This window comes from Cotesia glomerata, linkage group LG7, assembly GCF_020080835.1.
Source record: "Cotesia glomerata isolate CgM1 linkage group LG7, MPM_Cglom_v2.3, whole genome shotgun sequence".
Classification (NCBI taxonomy): domain Eukaryota; kingdom Metazoa; phylum Arthropoda; class Insecta; order Hymenoptera; family Braconidae; genus Cotesia; species Cotesia glomerata.
In genome coordinates, this window is record NC_058164.1 from 19,639,330 (window position 1) to 19,657,211 (window position 17,882).

General features: G+C 27.5%; 3 protein-coding genes across 4 annotated transcripts; 2 read left to right on the top strand and 1 right to left on the bottom strand.

Moving 5' to 3' along the window:
- Nucleotides 1-5,273: 5,273 nt before the first annotated feature.
- LOC123269729 (putative gustatory receptor 2a) lies at nucleotides 5,274-6,492 on the bottom strand. Its single transcript, XM_044735564.1, has 4 exons — nucleotides 6,201-6,492; nucleotides 6,013-6,084; nucleotides 5,835-5,927; nucleotides 5,274-5,336 (listed from the first exon to the last, which is right to left on the bottom strand). The coding sequence occupies exons 1-4, from the start codon at nucleotides 6,483-6,485 to the stop codon at nucleotides 5,274-5,276; spliced, it is 513 nt and encodes a 170-aa protein (XP_044591499.1). The 5' UTR covers nucleotides 6,486-6,492.
- A 3,176-nt stretch (nucleotides 6,493-9,668) lies between these two features.
- LOC123269144 (ubiquitin carboxyl-terminal hydrolase 5) lies at nucleotides 9,669-13,414 on the top strand. Its single transcript, XM_044734715.1, has 4 exons — nucleotides 9,669-9,859; nucleotides 10,073-10,168; nucleotides 10,254-10,373; nucleotides 10,815-13,414. The coding sequence occupies exon 4, from the start codon at nucleotides 10,882-10,884 to the stop codon at nucleotides 13,297-13,299; it is 2,418 nt and encodes an 805-aa protein (XP_044590650.1). The 5' UTR covers nucleotides 9,669-9,859; nucleotides 10,073-10,168; nucleotides 10,254-10,373; nucleotides 10,815-10,881; the 3' UTR covers nucleotides 13,300-13,414.
- Nucleotides 13,415-13,911: 497 nt separating this feature from the next.
- LOC123269136 (transcription termination factor 2-like) lies at nucleotides 13,912-17,865 on the top strand. Of its 2 annotated transcripts, XM_044734698.1 has the most exons (5): nucleotides 13,912-14,212; nucleotides 14,306-14,398; nucleotides 14,492-15,093; nucleotides 15,187-15,314; nucleotides 15,388-17,865. In XM_044734698.1, the coding sequence occupies exons 1-5, from the start codon at nucleotides 14,091-14,093 to the stop codon at nucleotides 17,581-17,583; spliced, it is 3,141 nt and encodes a 1,046-aa protein (XP_044590633.1). In that variant the 5' UTR covers nucleotides 13,912-14,090; the 3' UTR covers nucleotides 17,584-17,865. The 2 variants fall into 2 exon arrangements, with proteins under 2 accessions (XP_044590633.1, XP_044590634.1); XM_044734699.1 differs by lacking the exons at nucleotides 13,912-14,212; nucleotides 14,306-14,398 and having other exon boundaries at nucleotides 14,608-14,628; nucleotides 14,817-15,093; nucleotides 15,388-17,864.
- Nucleotides 17,866-17,882: the final 17 nt, after the last annotated feature.

The window sequence follows — 17,882 nt, forward strand, 5'->3', positions numbered from 1 at the left end:
ATGATTCAGACATTGAAAGCTCATCCTGATGTTACGCTCATCGAGACCTTTTATTTGAGTATGCACACGAATTTTTTTTTTTATATATTTTATATATTTTACAAATATAAGATGTATCATTTGAATAAAATATATGGAAAAATACGTGTGGGTATTCAAATGCAAGGTCTCGATAAGTGTAACTCCAGGATGAGCTTAGATCATTAAAAATATCATTAGTAGACAAAATAAAACGTCATTTCTTCGTTATTGACATTTTTCAAGAAATAAGCTAATCCTAATATTACGCTCATCGAGACCTTTCAAAGTATGCACACGATTTTTTTCATATATTTTATATAGAGCAAGATCACGTCAACTGGACCCCCTATTTTCCACTTGATCATGAAAATTAAGTTCATGTATCTTTTTTATAAGTACATACCAAGATAAAATGATCCGCGAAACGATTTTTAAAAATTTCGATTTTAACAATAATTTTTTTTACAATGAAAATTTTAGGTACTTTTAATTAAAAAATGGATTGTAAATCAACCGTTAAAGTTAAAATAATGGGGCTTGAAGGATTTGTTTTTAAAATGTTTATATTTTAATAAAATATTAATAACTAAAAATTATTTGTTTATTATCATATTGTTAATTAACTTTTAAGTTAACAAATGAAAATTTCACTGACTTCTCGGTGAAAAAAATGAAGTTTTTTTTTATCGGTTACATGCGTTATTTATTAAAGTTTAAGATTTCAGAAAAAAATTTCACTGCTCGCGATTTGTTTAAGCAATATAAATTTATTTATCACAGCGCGCCGAGCGCCAGGCGCTGTCAGAATACCGCGCCGTCGAACGTCAGACTATGTTACAGCTTCGATTAATTATAATTAAAAATAACAATTAAAAATATAACTATCAAACAAATTTTATTATTATTATGATCAATATTATGACTAATAAAATAATTAAATTATCTATTATTAAAGAAAAATAGAAAAAACGAACTAGTAATAAATATTAAATTTTGTAGACATTTGTTAACTTTATTTTTTTTTTTTTTTTTAAACTTGGTTAATAAAAAATTTTTTATCTTCCGACACATTATTATATTATTAATCTTTATATATATTTATATATATATTTTCTCTGTGCGTGTGTTTGTCACTGAACTTTTTCTAAACGGCTGGACCAATTTTAATGAAACTTTTTGTGTGTCTTTAGGTGGATTCGAAAATGGTTTAGATTCACAATTCAGTCCACGGAAAAATGTTTATTCAATTAAATTTTTATTTATAAATTGTTCTTGATCTTGGAATGTTTTACATTGGATCTGACAGACAGTATCGAATATTCATTTGAGAAAAAAAATTATAATCGAAATTCAAAAAAATTTTGTGTAATTGTGTTAAAATCAATCAGTTGCTAATTGAAATATGTCATTATAATAACGTTTTAATAATAATTTTCATCAAAACGGTCCAAACTGTAACAGCTCATTCAAATAAACTTGAAATTTTTTAATTTAAGACGTGTGTACAAGAAAACGTCTGTCTGGTCCGCTAGTAATAATATAGTAATATATTACTATATTATTAATGATAATATAATAATGTTTCGGAAGATAAAAAAGTTTTTATTAACCAAGTTTAAAAAAAAAAAAATAAAATAAAGTTAACAAATGTCTACAAAATTTAATATTTAATACTAGTTCGTTTTTTCTATTTTTCTTTAATAATAGAGAATTTACTTATTTTATTAGTCATAATATTGATCATAATAATAATAAAATTTGTTTGATAATTATATTTTTAATTGTTATTTTTAATTATAATAAATCGAAGCTGTAACATAGTCTGACGTTCGACGGCGCGGTATTCTAACAGCGCCTGGCGCTCGGCGCGCTGTGATAAATAAATTTATATTGTTTAAACAAATCGCGAGCAGTGAAATTTTTTTCTGAAATCTTAAACTTTAATAAATAACGCATATAACCGATAAAAAAAAACTTCATTTTTTCACCGAGAAGTCAGTGAAATTTTCATTTGTTAACTTAAAAGTTAATTAACAATATGATAATAAACAAATAATTTTTAGTTATTAACATTTTATTAAAATACAAACATTTTAAAAACAAATCCTTCAAGTCCGATTAATTTGACTTTAACGGTTGATTTACAATCCATTTTTTAATTAAAAGTACCTAAAATTTTCATTGTAAAAAAAATTATTGTTAAAATCGAAATTTTTAAAAATCGTTTCGGGGATCATTTTATCTTGGTATATACTTATAAAACAAATACATGAATTTAATTTTCATAATCAAGTGGAAAATAGGGGGTCCAGTTGACGTGATCTTGCTCATACCTATATGATATTTCTCATATTTGTGGAATATAAAAAATATGTAAAAATATTTGTGGAATATATAAAATATATAAAAAACTCATGTGGGCTATATAAATATTACTGTAATGTAATATAGCTATAGACTTAAGGAAGTTCGAGCGAATCTAATGTAAAAAATAATTTCCAACTTTGAGCTTTGAAATTAAGTATACATATAAATAAAGACGTCATTTATCCAATCCCAAAATTTAAAAAAAGATTCACCGTTTAGTTACTTAGATATTAAATTTTAAAAATCACCTATTTTATCTCCTTATACACGGGCTCTTATGGTGGGCAAACTTTTGTCGAGACTTTAATTATTTTTTTCAATATTAACCTCCCAACTTTAACGGATAAAAAACTATCCACAAGAAACTTGAATTATTGCAAAATATAAAAACAATTTAATAATAATACATTACCGATATAATTTTTGAAATATTTAAAGTCAAATTTTATGTTTGTAACTCGTTTACCGTCAGCTATTTATTCGAATAAAGATTTGACAACATCGCGTCAACAGCTGAGAAGAAGAAAAGGATAGAAGTATAGTTACAGAGAGAGAAATGTTTAACTTACACACTCATCCACGTCTCTGTTATGGGTATAATCAAGCGCGCTATTGCCAAATCTGTTTATTTATTCCGGCAAGTAATAAATACCAAAGTCATTTTATTACTTTACTTTATTAAATAAGTAAAAATCATCAATTATTAAATTGTTTAAATTATTTAAAATTAAAATAAAGAAAAATCTAAAAAATAAAGAAAAATCTATTAGAATAAATCATTTAAACGATCATTTTTACATAAACTTATTTCTAACTAGTGACATGATAATGATAGTATTACTTATCACCTCAGACTTGATTCGAGGACAGCCAAAATATCTGAGCTTAACTCGGTGGTTAATAATTTCCGTTCTTTTCATCTGCAATAAATGAATGAACTTCAAAATTAAATAATTAGATCAAACTTCATGAAAGTTATTGAATACAGACTTCTGTGATAATTCTTGTTATACAGCAGCTTAATACAAGAATAGAAATAAACTCCTTGAAGGCCCACGATGAGTCAACAAGTAACATAAATAAATTATGAAAATTTGTATGCGGTGATTTTATGCCATGGTAAAAGATAATTATGAATAAACTAATGATCATCCATAAGCATGAAGAAATAATTGCTAATAGAATCGGAAACGAATAGAAATTTGATAATTCTTGAGTTATTTCATAGATATGACGTTGCATTTTTCGGATAAAAATAAATTTTTTCATAATATCGGAATGTAAATTATTATTGAAATGTAAAAACTCATTCGAGGATTCATCAACTTTATTTGCAAATGACAAAAGTGATTCATTCAAGCTATGAATTAATTTTCTCAAAAAATTAACGCAAAGAGCGTATTGAATCACAACACCTTCAAGAATACATCCGGCTGCGATATTATAAAAAGAAGATAGCTGTTGTTTAGTTTCGAACGCTCTCATATTGACAACAAAAATTGTAATAATTTGCAACACAACTATTAATACTTCATAAGTATTGTCTCGCCATTGACTATTATAAATACGGTTTTCTTTTAATTCATTATGGACGTAAATTATTTTATTGATTATGGATACTAAAATTTTTCGTTTAACGTAGAAAAAAATCACTGTAACTGTAGACATACAGTGTAAACCTATATCAATTAACATTAAATGCAGTCTCTATAAGCAAGGACTCTTTATTTTTAAAAGTGCTGGATTGTTACGATAGAAAATAATGAAATAAGGTAATGCCACCATAGAAGCTAATGAAATGATAAGATTGTACATTGATCCATAAAAAGAATCATAACTCTTTATAATAAATCGACTATTTTTGTGAATATTTGAGGATTTTCGAATAGTTAACGTAAGTGGAGCAAGCGCGAGAATTTTGAAAATTATAATAATTACTCGCAATTAAATATAATCTTTTTTGAAAAGTCCTTTTACGAACCTCATTTTTTTTACGAACTGTTTTATTATACTGTATCCACTCACTGACTCAATAAGTGGAATGATACTATTAGAACATCGGCTTGAAATATTTACATATACATAATGTATCAAAGGGAAAAAAATTATTACTTTGTTATTTTATTATTTCACCTTCTATTAGGTTTAAATGAATTGATATTATAATAATATATTCGATGATAATGCAAGTCCACTGTATCTATAAACTACTGAATTATTAATTTTAAAAGGATTAAAATTATATGCATGTTGGAGAAATTAATTATTAAAATGGTGATAATGTTATTAATAAAAAAAATTTTGTTTGTATTGATTGCTTAAAAAAAATTTAAGCTGTTAATATTAATAGTAAGACTTACCGAAGCATATTTTTCTACTTCTTGGAATGTTCTTAACAGATTTTTAGTTTTAGTTATTAACTAAAATCTACGTAAAATTTATTTGAAGTTAAGATATTTCTTTTCATTAAAAATTAAAGCTTTTTATATGTTTTACACTTCTTTACATCATGTGATTGTTACTCAATTTTATTATTAAAAAAGTGTAAATATTATTAGTTCCTTACCTGATCTAATGATAAATATAATTTACTGAAATTGAAAAAAAAAAATCAATTCCTTAAATTTTTTAGTCAAACCTTCCAAACTATACCAATAACATATATTTTAACTCATCAATTTAATTTGCTAGAGTAATCAACTAGTTTATATGAGCGATCAAAGTAAAATTAAGTTTTATATCTATTTAGAATATGATGTTTACTTGAACAAACGTGTACAGTTTGAACTGAAAAATGATATTCATGTTTAGTTTTTGTATTTTTGTTTTATTTACAAATACTGACCAATTTTATTAAAGATATATACATCTATTTTTAAAATATTTCATTCATCCGAAGAAGAAGTTTTTAATAATATTATCAAATAAGTTGTTGTTGTGCTCAGTATCTAAAAAAAAAAAATATATATTTACACTATAAAAAAAATTTCAAGTTATCCATTTAAGTAAATAGGTTTCTGCATCAGATTCATATAAAAATATACCTAACAGAGATTAAGAATTTATGCAAAAAAAAAAAAAGAAAATATTTTTAATGTGATTAAATTCGATTTGTAATAAAAAATTATTTTTCACCACAAATGAAGTAAAAGGCGTAAAAAGCACAAGATATGTTGAAAAAAACTGTACATTTAAACTTATCATAATCCTGATAAAATATATCCAAATAAAAATATATTAAGTCGTATTTTTGTAATTAAGTAAAAAAATTTAATTGATTGATCTGTTGTCCAAAGAAATTTTTATAAATCTTCTCTGATCATTAAATAAGTACGTAAAGTTTTTTATATTGACTTTATGAAATATGAGTAAAATAATGATTAAAAAATAGAATTAAGTTAACTGAATAACAAAAAAGTAATACACTAATTGTAAAAAATTCTTACAGGTATCAAGAGTGTGCTGTCAATTGAAAAAAAATTACAAGCAGTGAAGCACGTGTACTGTCGGTGAGACAGTTCCATGGAAAATTGCTCCATCTGTAAAAGCCAGATAACAATATTGGGATAAATAGTGTCAAGTAACTTACAAGTTTTATTACTGTCGTGTTAATTATATTTTTACCTGAGATTTGATTCGAGGGTATTGGAAGAGTGTGAGTTTAACTCTCCGAGCAATATGTTCTGTTCTTTTCATCTGTAACAAAAATATGTAAAAGTTTATTTAAAATTAAACAATCAAAAAAGAACAGTGACTTTTTTGAGGCCGTATAATAAAATTTGATAGAATATAAATTATTAATTGATACTTACTTCAGTGGCAGTTTTTGTTATATAACTGGTCAATATAAGTATAGGAACAAAATCTTTCAAAGGCCATAGCGAATCAACAAATACAATAAATAATCTATGCGAGTCATAAGAATGCGAATTAGATTTTGTTTCATAGTAGAAAATTATTATATACGCACTCATGATCATCCATAAACATGAAAAAATAATTGCTAACAAAATAGGAAATGAATAGAAATCTGACAACATTTGAATTGTTTCAAAGATAGATCGATGCATTTTTTTAATGAAAATTAAATTTTTCATGTAATCATGATATAAATCATTGTTGGAATATAGAAACTCACTTGATAATCTGTCAACTTTATCTGCTATTAATGACAAAGATTCATTTAAACTATAAATTAATTTTCTCAAAAAATTAACGATAAGGGCGTATTGAATCATAAGACCTTCCAGAATAAAACCTGAAGCGACAAAATAATTTAAACATATATCATTGTCGTTTGTGGCCGCTCTTATGTGAAGCACAATGATTATAATAATTTGCAATAAAACTATGGATACTTGGTACGTATTATCGTGCAAATGACTGCGACAAATGAGGTTTTGCTTTAATTCATTGCTGACCGAAATAATTTTATTAATTATCACTGCAAAATTTTTTTGTTTTAAACAGAAAAAAATCACTATAATTATTGAAATACAAGGAACATTTATTTCAATCAATATTTTAAACAATTTCTTGAGATCACGATTATCTATTATTTTTAAACTTTCGTTGCGGGTGCAATTATCAAATTGAAAATAAACTAAAGTTACTATAGAGATTAATGAGAAAAAAATATTATACACTGATCCTGGTAATGAATATGAAGTGTTAACAATTATTCGATTGTTTTTGTAATAATTCGATGATCGGCGAATAGTTACTGTGAAGGGAGCAAGTGTGAGTACTTTGAAAAACACGGCAATCAATTGGAGAGAAAGATAATTAGTTTGAAAACGTTGTTTAATGTTAATCATCTTTAAAAAAATTTATAAGAGCATCTAAAAAAAAGCTTCTTATTTTCACGTTTGACTTTTACGGAATGAATTACTTTGTTAATAGAATATATAGCAATTCATTTTTGTAAAGTAAATATCTGATGTTAGTGTGCGATTGGAGTAATAATTTATTATTTTACCCTTCAGGGTGTTACAGAAATTAATATGGTGCTAATACGTACGGCAACAACTTTATCTATACATTATAAATTATTCATTTTGAAACGAGTCAGTCTCATAAAAGCTCAATTTATTTGAGTGTCGACCCAGATAGCAAAATGACGTATTAAGTTATTCCGAATGAGCTCAGATTTCTGATTTGGACGTCAGAGTCTACGTCTAAAAGACGTCTTTAAGACCTTCTGAAGAGGTCGAATGCGCCGTTTATTGTAGACTTTAAGAACTCATCAAAACGAGCTCTTAAAGAGCTCTTTTTTCTGAACTTGCACAAATGAATGATTTTTTATCTCTATATGCTATTATAATGATAACAATAATAAGAACACAACAAAAATAATATTAATAATAATAATAATAATAATAATAAAAGTAAATTATGAAAAGTAATTCAGAGTTTCATGAAGCACCGAACCTGATTTCGAATGTTTATTATTGTAGATAGACCTAATAATGTCGGTTTAAAGAGAGAAAGTGAAAATCGCAATTGCCGTAACTAAGAATCGAACCCGAGTCGCGCGCGTGCTAGATCGATACCTAACCCTTTACGCAGTTCAAACGATTTGTCGTTACACATCTCATTATTCTTATAAGCTAAGTTTATATAGTGATGAAATGTTGCGATCATTGTCTACATTATTTATTCTATTTGATACTGTGTATCGATAGAGAAAAAGTAACTTTTACGAATATTTATAAACTAAAAAATATTCAAAAGTCTACCTGTAATATTTTTTTAAATAGTCTATATAAATTTTGTTTACTTTTCACAATATAAAATCTAATAGATAAATTAATGAATATTAAAAATTCAACAATAATTAATCAGTATATAGTTATAAGATATCGTTAAATTCGAATAAAATGTTTAAAATTGATACATGCAAAGTACTCCTTAATTGTAGAAAGTTCACATAATTTTTTCAGATTAGAATCCAATTTTATTATTTTATCTAAATTAGTTTGATTACGAACCAGATTTTAACATTATTGCCTATTACTTCATAATATAATTTAAAATTTTTGAAAAATTTAATTAACCTGGATTAAGAGAAATGAGTTAACCTATGCCAAGTGTATATCTATATATTAAATCTATTCAAATTGTTTTAAATCATTTAATTTGAATTATTTTTAATCATTTTCAATTTAATTTCTCAATCAGGAAAGTAATAAATGAAAAATGAATAAGATTTTGACAGCTTTATATTAAAAAGAAATTTGTGTTTTTGTTTATAATGTCTATAAGCTCATTATACGCAACTCGAAAAGAAGCCCAAAAAAGGGACTCAGTTAGATGTCAGAAAATTGACTCCAAACTTATGAGTTCATTAAGAGCTCTTAGTTCTGACCTCGTAAAAAAGAGCTCCTTAAGACGTCACATTAGGACTTCTATAAGAAGTTTTTTAAAAGACTTCATACTGAAATCTTTCTGACTTGGATGCTGACTGGGGATAACCTGAAGAAAATAATCTGATAAATAATTTTGTTTTAAACTTTCAACTTTTCGATTTTTTATTTGATACTTTTATTTTTTAAGTTTTTTCATTTAAGAATTTATTTTAATCTCGCTATTTTATAACTTTCAAAAAACATGGTATACTGAAATTAGCAGACTTCTGACAATTTTTTTTTTTTACTTCAAATTGATTGGACAGAAAAAATATTTTTACAAAAATTACACTTGTAATTTTTTTGAATTTGTAAATGTGGAATTTTTTCATAATAATTTAGTTAACAATTAGTTGATACTTATAGTAAACAATTAACTGTTATAAAAATCCTAAAAATTCACAGATGTTATAAATTCTGAATATTTAAAAATTGTTGTTACGTCTGACGAGTGACTGAAAACAAAAAAATATATTCATGTCATTAATTTAAATAAACGTTTTTTAACAAATGATGACAAAAAAAATTTGTTAAACAACTTATTTTAAAGCGAAACAAAAAAAATTTTCAAATATCTATTAATTCCAGTAAGTATCATGTGTTTTTATTAGTGGTAGTAGTAGTATTCTTTAGGCTCTGGGCATTTTCCCATTCGGCCGCGTGTTTTTATTATATTAACTTTATTATCTGTAAATATTTATTTTAGTTGAAATAAAAAATAAAATTATAGCAAGAGATGATTTCATAGTCATTGAAGGTAGTGTAAAGGTAGCGTTTTCACCATATGATTTCTCCATAATGTCTCATGAAAAGCAGCAATACATAGTGATTCAATGTTTATTGTCCAATAAAAGTAATGTCTTTCTCCTGTATGGTTCAAAATGATTGGTTACATTTTGTCTTTTCATCATCATCATCTTGTATAAATATATAGATACAGTGTGGATAGTGGATAAAGTTTACAAAAGTGGATTATAAGCAAGCTCCAAAATAAAACTAACCAAACTTTAAAGACTTATTATTTTGATGACAATTCATCGTCAATATAGAATAAAATGTTATAGGTAAATTTATCTTTATTAATATCTAAAACTAATACACTATGAGTTTTTAATTAAAATATACATCTTGAATCATTTATGAGTTATAAAGATTTATATTTGTAACTAAATAACATTTTGCAAAGTTACTTTCACCACAAAAAATTTATGTATCATGATTTTATTAAAAAATCCGGAAAATTCCAGTGTATAATTTATTCTTTTTTTTTTTTACAGAAAATTTTCCTGTGATCTCAATCCAACGCATCATAAATTTTACTAAATATATTAGTCATTATTATTAATATTGTAATAAATTCAGCATTTCAATAAGTAAGTTGTAATATATATTTTTTAATCTATTTCATTTGAAACAATTAGTTGATTAATCAATAAATTTTATTTCTAACATTTTCAGAATTCTATAATCAATTGATGTTCATTATTAATTAGTTTACTACTAATGATGTAAAAAAATATCATCTTAGTATAATATTTACGAATCCAAATTTATATCATTGAACTAGAACTGAAATAAGTAAGTATGCAAATTCGATATACATTCGGAAATGTTTTAACCACAATTAAAAACATGGCACAAAAATGAAAGAAATGAAAATAATTTTTTTATCATAATGAAAATTGTAAACTGAAAAGAATTTTTGTATTTTTTAAGTGACAAAAAATATTTTTTAAGTATGAACATAAAAAATTAGTGCAATCTGTGCAATAATATATGAATTTTTAAAATGATAAAAGTAGCCAAAATTAAACTTTTTTTTTTTATTTATTAACAAATGAAATATTGCACGAAGAATTAGATGAATAAAAATACTATTTATTATTGTCAATTTTAAGTAAAACAATTTAACTTTTTACTTTTGTGCTAGTTATATTTACCTAAAACGAGAGCTACATAATTTATCAATCTTTTTAATATTCGTACAACTTATTTATTGATATACTTTTTATATTTCAGAATAATATAAATTCTTTTATCAAATAATTTGATAAATACGTTTTATAAGTACCACGAAAAATTAACAATGGAATCAACAATGATGTTGAGTATGTACTCAGATGTTGTTAAAATCGCTGGGCCTCATGATAAAATTTACAAAGACGAATGTGTTTACTCATTTGATACACCTGAATCTCCATCTGGTTTGTACGTGAGCCTGACAAGTTTTCACGGACTTGGTCGTGATTATGTTGAAAGATACAGCAATAAAACTGGCCACCGCGTTTATCTCAACATAAAACGATTAAAAAAAGTTTCAAGTGAGCAAGCCGCTGATGGACCTGCGAAAAAAATAACTCGTTTGGCAATTGGTGAACCTGGTGGATTCAATCCTAATGAAAAGAAATATGTTTTTGAAGATTTTTATGAAATTGTTATTTTGCCAGATTTTAAAACATTTCCATATCCATCCGACTTAATACCAGAGAAAATGAATCTTTCAATAACGTCTATTTTGAATGCTGAGTCAGCAACCAAAGCAGCTGAGAGAGAAGCTCTCGCGGGTACTTGGGACGGTGAAGCTAAAATTATCTCTAAACATGCTGAAAATTTATTGCAACTGGATAATGGAAGAAAAATACCACCAAATGGTTGGAAATGTGATAAATGCGACCTCAATCAAAATTTATGGTTAAATTTAACTGATGGATCAATTTTGTGTGGACGTAAATTTTATGATGGTTCGGGTGGTAATAATCATGCTGTTCAACACTATCAAGAAACCAGTTATCCTTTAGCAGTTAAATTAGGAACAATCACCAAGGAAGGAAAAGGAGATGTGTATTCATATGATGAAGATGATATGGTTGAAGATCCTCATTTAATTGAACACCTGGCTCACTGGGGCATTAATATTACTCAATTAGAAAAAACTGAAAAATCAATGGTTGAACTAGAGTTAGATCTTAATCAAAAGTTTGGTGAATGGGTAGCACTTCAAGAAGCTGCCAGTAAATTAACTCCAATTTATGGTCCTGGTTATACTGGTCTTGTAAATCTTGGAAATTCTTGTTACTTGAATAGCGTAATGCAGATGATTTTTATGATTCCAGATTTTGTTAACCGATTCGTTAATTCAGCGATAGAAATTTTTGACAATAACACCAGTGATCCAGCCAATGATTTTAATGTTCAAATGGCTAAATTAGGATCTGGTTTACTATCTGGTAAATATTCAATCGCTCCAAAATCAGAAGATCAAAATGATGCACAGCAAGGTATTGAGCCAAGAATGTTTAAAAGCTTGATAGGCCGTGGACATTCAGGATTTTCTTCTAATCGTCAGCAAGATGCTCAAGAATATTTATTGCATTTATTGAGTATTTTACAACGCCACAGTGTTCAACTAGCAAATCCAGCATATTGTTTCAAATTTAAAGTTGAAGAACGTTACGAATGCAGTAGTTCCGGTAATGTTCAATATTCATGCCGACCAGAATATTTATTACCACTTCCAATTCCTATAGGAGCAGCAACCAATAAAGAAGAAGTTGCTGCTCATGAGAGAGCAAAAAAGGAAGCTGAAGCTGCAGGTAGAAAATTAGATTCCAGTGTTACTGTACGACCGCATATAAAATTTTCATCATGCCTTGAAGCTTTTGCTGGTGTTGAATCTATTGAACAATTTTATAGTACTGCAATTAATGGTAAAACAACTGCCAAAAAAATAACAAGACTTGCAACATTTCCAGATTATCTTTTGATACACTTGAAAAAATTTACTGTTAATGAAGATTGGACACTGGCAAAATTAGATGTTGCCGTTGAGATGCCTGATATATTAGATTTGACTTCTCTGCGTGGTTGTGGATTACAACCTAATGAAAAAGTATTGCCAGAAGCAGCTGCTGAAATTCCAATGCCGGTTTATGATCAAACTATTCTCAGTCAATTGATTGACATGGGTTTCCCACCAGAAGCATGCAAGAGAGCATTGTATTTTACTGAAAATCAAGGCCTCGAAGTAGCTTCAAATTGGCTTTTAGAACATATGATGGATTCCGATTTTGCAGACAAGTTTGTCCCACCGGGAATTGAAATAACACTATCAAAAGCACCTTTTGTACCCAGTGAAGCAGGCCTTGAATATCTTTTGAGTTTAGGATTTGCTGAAGATCGTGCTGTAAAAGCACTTAAAGAAACGGATAATAATATAGAGCGTGCAGTTGACTGGATCATCAGTCATCAGGATGAACTTGATACATATGGAGTGATGGAAGAAGAAATTAGACCAGCTCAAGTTGAATATCGTGATGGTGACAGCCATTATAAACTTGTAGGCTTTATCTCACATATGGGGACTTCGACGATGGTTGGACATTATGTGTGTCATTTACTCAAAGACAATCGATGGGTCATATTTAATGATGAAAAAGTTGCATTATCCGAAAATCCTCCAAAAGAACTCGGATATATATACATGTACCAGCGTTTAAATGCATAGTTTCTATGCTACTTTTTTATAAGTAATATAATAATGCATTGTGCTAAAATTAACAAAATTTAAAAGGCGTATGTTATTTACTACCTAATTAATAAAGAAAAAAATTTTAATTTAATTGATATTAAAAATTTTATTTTCAACCTTAGTTTGTTACTATTTTCGATTAAAATAAATTTTTTTACCTTCATCTAAAGTAAACGCAAAAATTTTTATTTAAATTTTATTCTGAAATGAAAGCTTAAAAAAAATTGAAGTAAAATTTACCAAACATTTTATAATTTTGAAAATTTGAAAACAAAAAAAAAGTAAATAAAAGTAAAAATAAATTTTTAAATAAAAAATAAGTTAAGAAAGTGTTATCTCGTGTAGGGAGAATAGTGTACACATTTTATCTTACATGAAAGAAGTATGAAAATTATTTTAGCCGATTTTTAATAATTTTAAGAATTTGTTTAACAAACAAATTATGGCAAAAAAAATTGACATGTAGAAATTTTAAAAAATTAAAAATGCAATTTTTTTAAAATAATTTTTCAAAAAAAATTTGTTTGTTAAAAAAAAATTAAAAAATGGTCAAGACTGCTAACTTTAACATAGAGGGCAGCATAAAATGATTTAAAATTTTTGTCAGTTACAGCATGGACGGGTCTCAACTAGTTTTAACTAATAACAAAGCGTCACTAAACCATAACACAACGTAACAATTTGACTGTAACTAACGCTTTAATTTATATAAACATAAACCTGTTGATTAATATAGTTTAATAGAAATTAATAACCAAGAAATTAGTATGACAGATGAAAATTCAATAGTTATTGACTCCGATGACGAGCCAACAGTAAATAAATCCGATTATCATGTTAAGGAAAAACATCGTATTAATAAACTGATTCCTGAATCTGATGATGAAGAGTAAGTAAAACAGTTTTATTTTCGTTTTATTGTTATTATTAATTTTACGTCACTAATTATAAAAATTATTGCTTGTTACATTTTTGATTGCAGGGAGTCTGATAATATTCTCGAGGAAAGTATTATTTGCAAACCAAACACGAGTAGAAAAAAAATAAACAGAATTTTGTCGGATTCTGAGGATGAGTGAGTCATTTGTATTTTTTATGGAAAGATTTTATTGTTTTAAAGACGGATTTGAAACAATTAATGTTAATAACATTTTATGTTAATTTTTAGAATGAATGAAGATCATGATATGGATGTTGTCGAAATGAATATTCGAAAAGCAATACGTAGAAGTATTCACAAAATTGCTCATTATGAATCTAGTTCGTCGGATGATGATACTAATGAATCAGATGATGATGATGGTAGTAATGGAAATGACCAAGAACTTGAGTATAAAAATCATAATACATCATTAAGTGATGATTATGAGGAAAATGAGGAAAATGTTGATGACCGTATTGATCATAGTCGAAAAAATTTGAATCATGGAAAAAAATTGTTAACGTCCAAAAATGATACAAGTAAAAACCATAGCCCACGCGTAATTAGTGAGAGTGATGATGGGGATAGTAGCAACAATACAACAAATACAAATTATGATGTTAGTTATGAGAGTAAAATCAATAGTAAGAACAAAAATGACAATAGCGCGATGATTAAAACTCCAACGAAAGAAGATAGTATTGAACACAATGATTCTCATAAATCTATCAATTCATTAAGTGAAATAATGAGTAGCAACAATCATACCAAAGATGAATATGAAATAAATGTTGAGGATAGTATTCATCAAGACGATACACCCCGAGAGACTATTATATTTAATCATGGTATTATGTTTATTCTTAATTAGATAAAGGTCATTTTTTATTATTTAGTTTTTGGTAGATTAATTTATTAAAAAAAATTTTTTTCTTTTTCAGATAAGCAATCTCCACCTACTGATAATGAAGAAAAAAAACCACCAAAGCGATCATTAACCAAGCCAACAACTAGAAGTGAAATAAAAAAAGAAATTAAACGTCTTACAACCGATATCGAAAGATCAAAGGTATTTATTATTTTATTTAAAAATTTTTTCAATTAGTATTGAACAAAAAATTGTAAAGAAAATAATTTTTCAGATATTTTTAATGCAAGGTAATTGCGAGTTACTTCCTGATGGAGGAAAAAATATAAGGAAATCTATACTGAAAAATCAAGAGAGTTTAAATGAGTATAAAAAGCAGCTTGAACAAATGGAAGACAACAATTCCAGTGTCGCATCCACAGATTTGAGTCATGATCTTTCATCTGACAAAGAAAATTCCATAAATTACCCTAATTATAATCCCCACAACAGCGTTAATTCACCAGAAGCAAACTCCAATAGCTTTAATTTTGATCGTAAAAAATTGTTGAAGCCCACTGCAAATACAGTCATTGAAGGATTAGGAAAACGAGCATTGGCAACTTTTCAAAATGAACAAGCATTGACAGTGGAACGCCTAGAACATCTTCATGGATCGTTAATATCACAACCCAGTGAAAATGAACAAGTTAAAGACCCAAAAGGACTAATAGTACATCTTATGCCTCATCAAAAACATGCTTTAGCTTGGTTAACATGGCGTGAGAAACAGAGACCTCCAGGTGGTGTACTTGCTGATGACATGGGACTTGGTAAGACGCTCACAATGATATCATTGGTGATTAAATCACTTGCAGACAGCTCAATTCATGATGATGATGATGTTTATGATGCTGATAACATTGAAAATCAAGAGTGTAAATATCAAGGGGGAACCATAGTTGTGTGTCCAGCCTCGCTAATTAATCAGTGGAAAAATGAAATAGATTCACGATGCAAACATGGAGTCCTTATTACTGAAGTTTATCATGGTAATAATCGCGAAAAAGTTCCAAGACGTCTTGCTCGTAATGATATAGTAATTACAACGTATAATTTATTAGTACGCGAGTCAAAAAACAATGGTCTACTTTTTCAAATCCAATGGAAACGAGTCATTTTAGATGAAGCTCATGCGATTCGTAATCATAAAAGTCAAGCTTGTGAAGCAGTCTGTCAGCTGAAAGCTAAAAAACGGTGGGCACTTACGGGCACACCAATTCACAACAAAGGAATGGATATATTTGCGATTTTAAAGTTCTTAAAATGCTCACCGTTTGACGATATACGAGTTTGGAAGCGTTGGGTCGAAAATAAGAGCGATGCTGGTGTGGAAAGGCTTGCCATGGTAATGAAATCTTTGATGCTTCGCCGTACTAAAAATGAACTTATTAATAAAGGTGACATTGATTCTTTACCGAAAAAACATTTGGAAATTATAAAAATTTCTTTAGACAAAGACGAACGTCTTGTATATGATAAAGTTATGATGTATTCTCGAACTATTTTTGCTCAATTTCTACATCAGCGAGTAGAAAAAGAAGCTCTTGTTCCACTTGATGTTGCGAATAAATTTAAAAATAGTTTTAATAAAGCACAGCAACAATTTTTAGCGGGACATGCTGATGTTCAAACATTTGAAATTTTAGTTATTCTTCTTAGACTTCGTCAAATTTGTTGTCAACCTTCATTGATTCACGATATGTTAGACAAACAGGAAATTGAGATTGATGGAGCCGATGGAGGTGAAGATTCTGGCCAATCGCAAAACAATCTCGTTGCTCAACTGAAAGGCTTAAATATTTCTAGAGACGCTTCTGGCAAAGGCGAAGAAAATGAAGCAGTTGGAGTTGATAAACGCATTTCCGAGCATCTCTTAACCTCAGAAAATCCAGTGTTCAACCCAAAACGATGTAGTTCAAAGTTGACTGTAATCCTTAATTTAGTGCGTGATATCTTAGCGAAACGGGAAAAACTGATAATAGTATCACAATGGTCAACTTATCTTCAAATAATTGGTGAAAATTTACGTACTGTACCCGGTGCTACATTTGAAATGTTTACGGGGGCAGTTGCCGTAAAAAATCGTCAAAGTATTATAAATTCTTTTAATGAAGAAAAAAATCCCAAAATTATGTTGTTGTCGCTTTGTGCGGGTGGCGTTGGTCTTAATTTAGTTGGTGCGAACCACTTGATTCTTGTTGATATACATTGGAATCCTCAATTAGAATGTCAAGCATGTGACCGCATTTACCGTATTGGACAGAAAAAAAATGTGTACATTTACAAACTTATATGTAATGATACAATTGAAGAAACCATCCAAAAATTACAAGAAACTAAATTATCCCTGGCTAATTCGATATTAAGCGGTAAAACTAAGGAAAGTTCAAAATTATCAGTACAAGATTTAATGACTATGTTTTCATAATGTTTAATAATTTATAGTTAATTTTTTTTATTCTTAAAATCTACGTTCATTTAACTTATTAACTTAATTAGTCATTACTTCTTAATAATTCAACTTTTGTAAATACAGTTCTCGTTTCGTAAATTATTATAATCGATTTAAGTTTATTTTAATAGACTTTATTGGACTGTAGATAGTCGTTAAGCAGATACATAGACACTTTGTACTATACTATTTTCGCATATTCTTAAGTTGTCAAATGAAATTTTTTATACGTGTAATTTATTTAAAAATAATTGAAAGGTCATATTTAACGATGA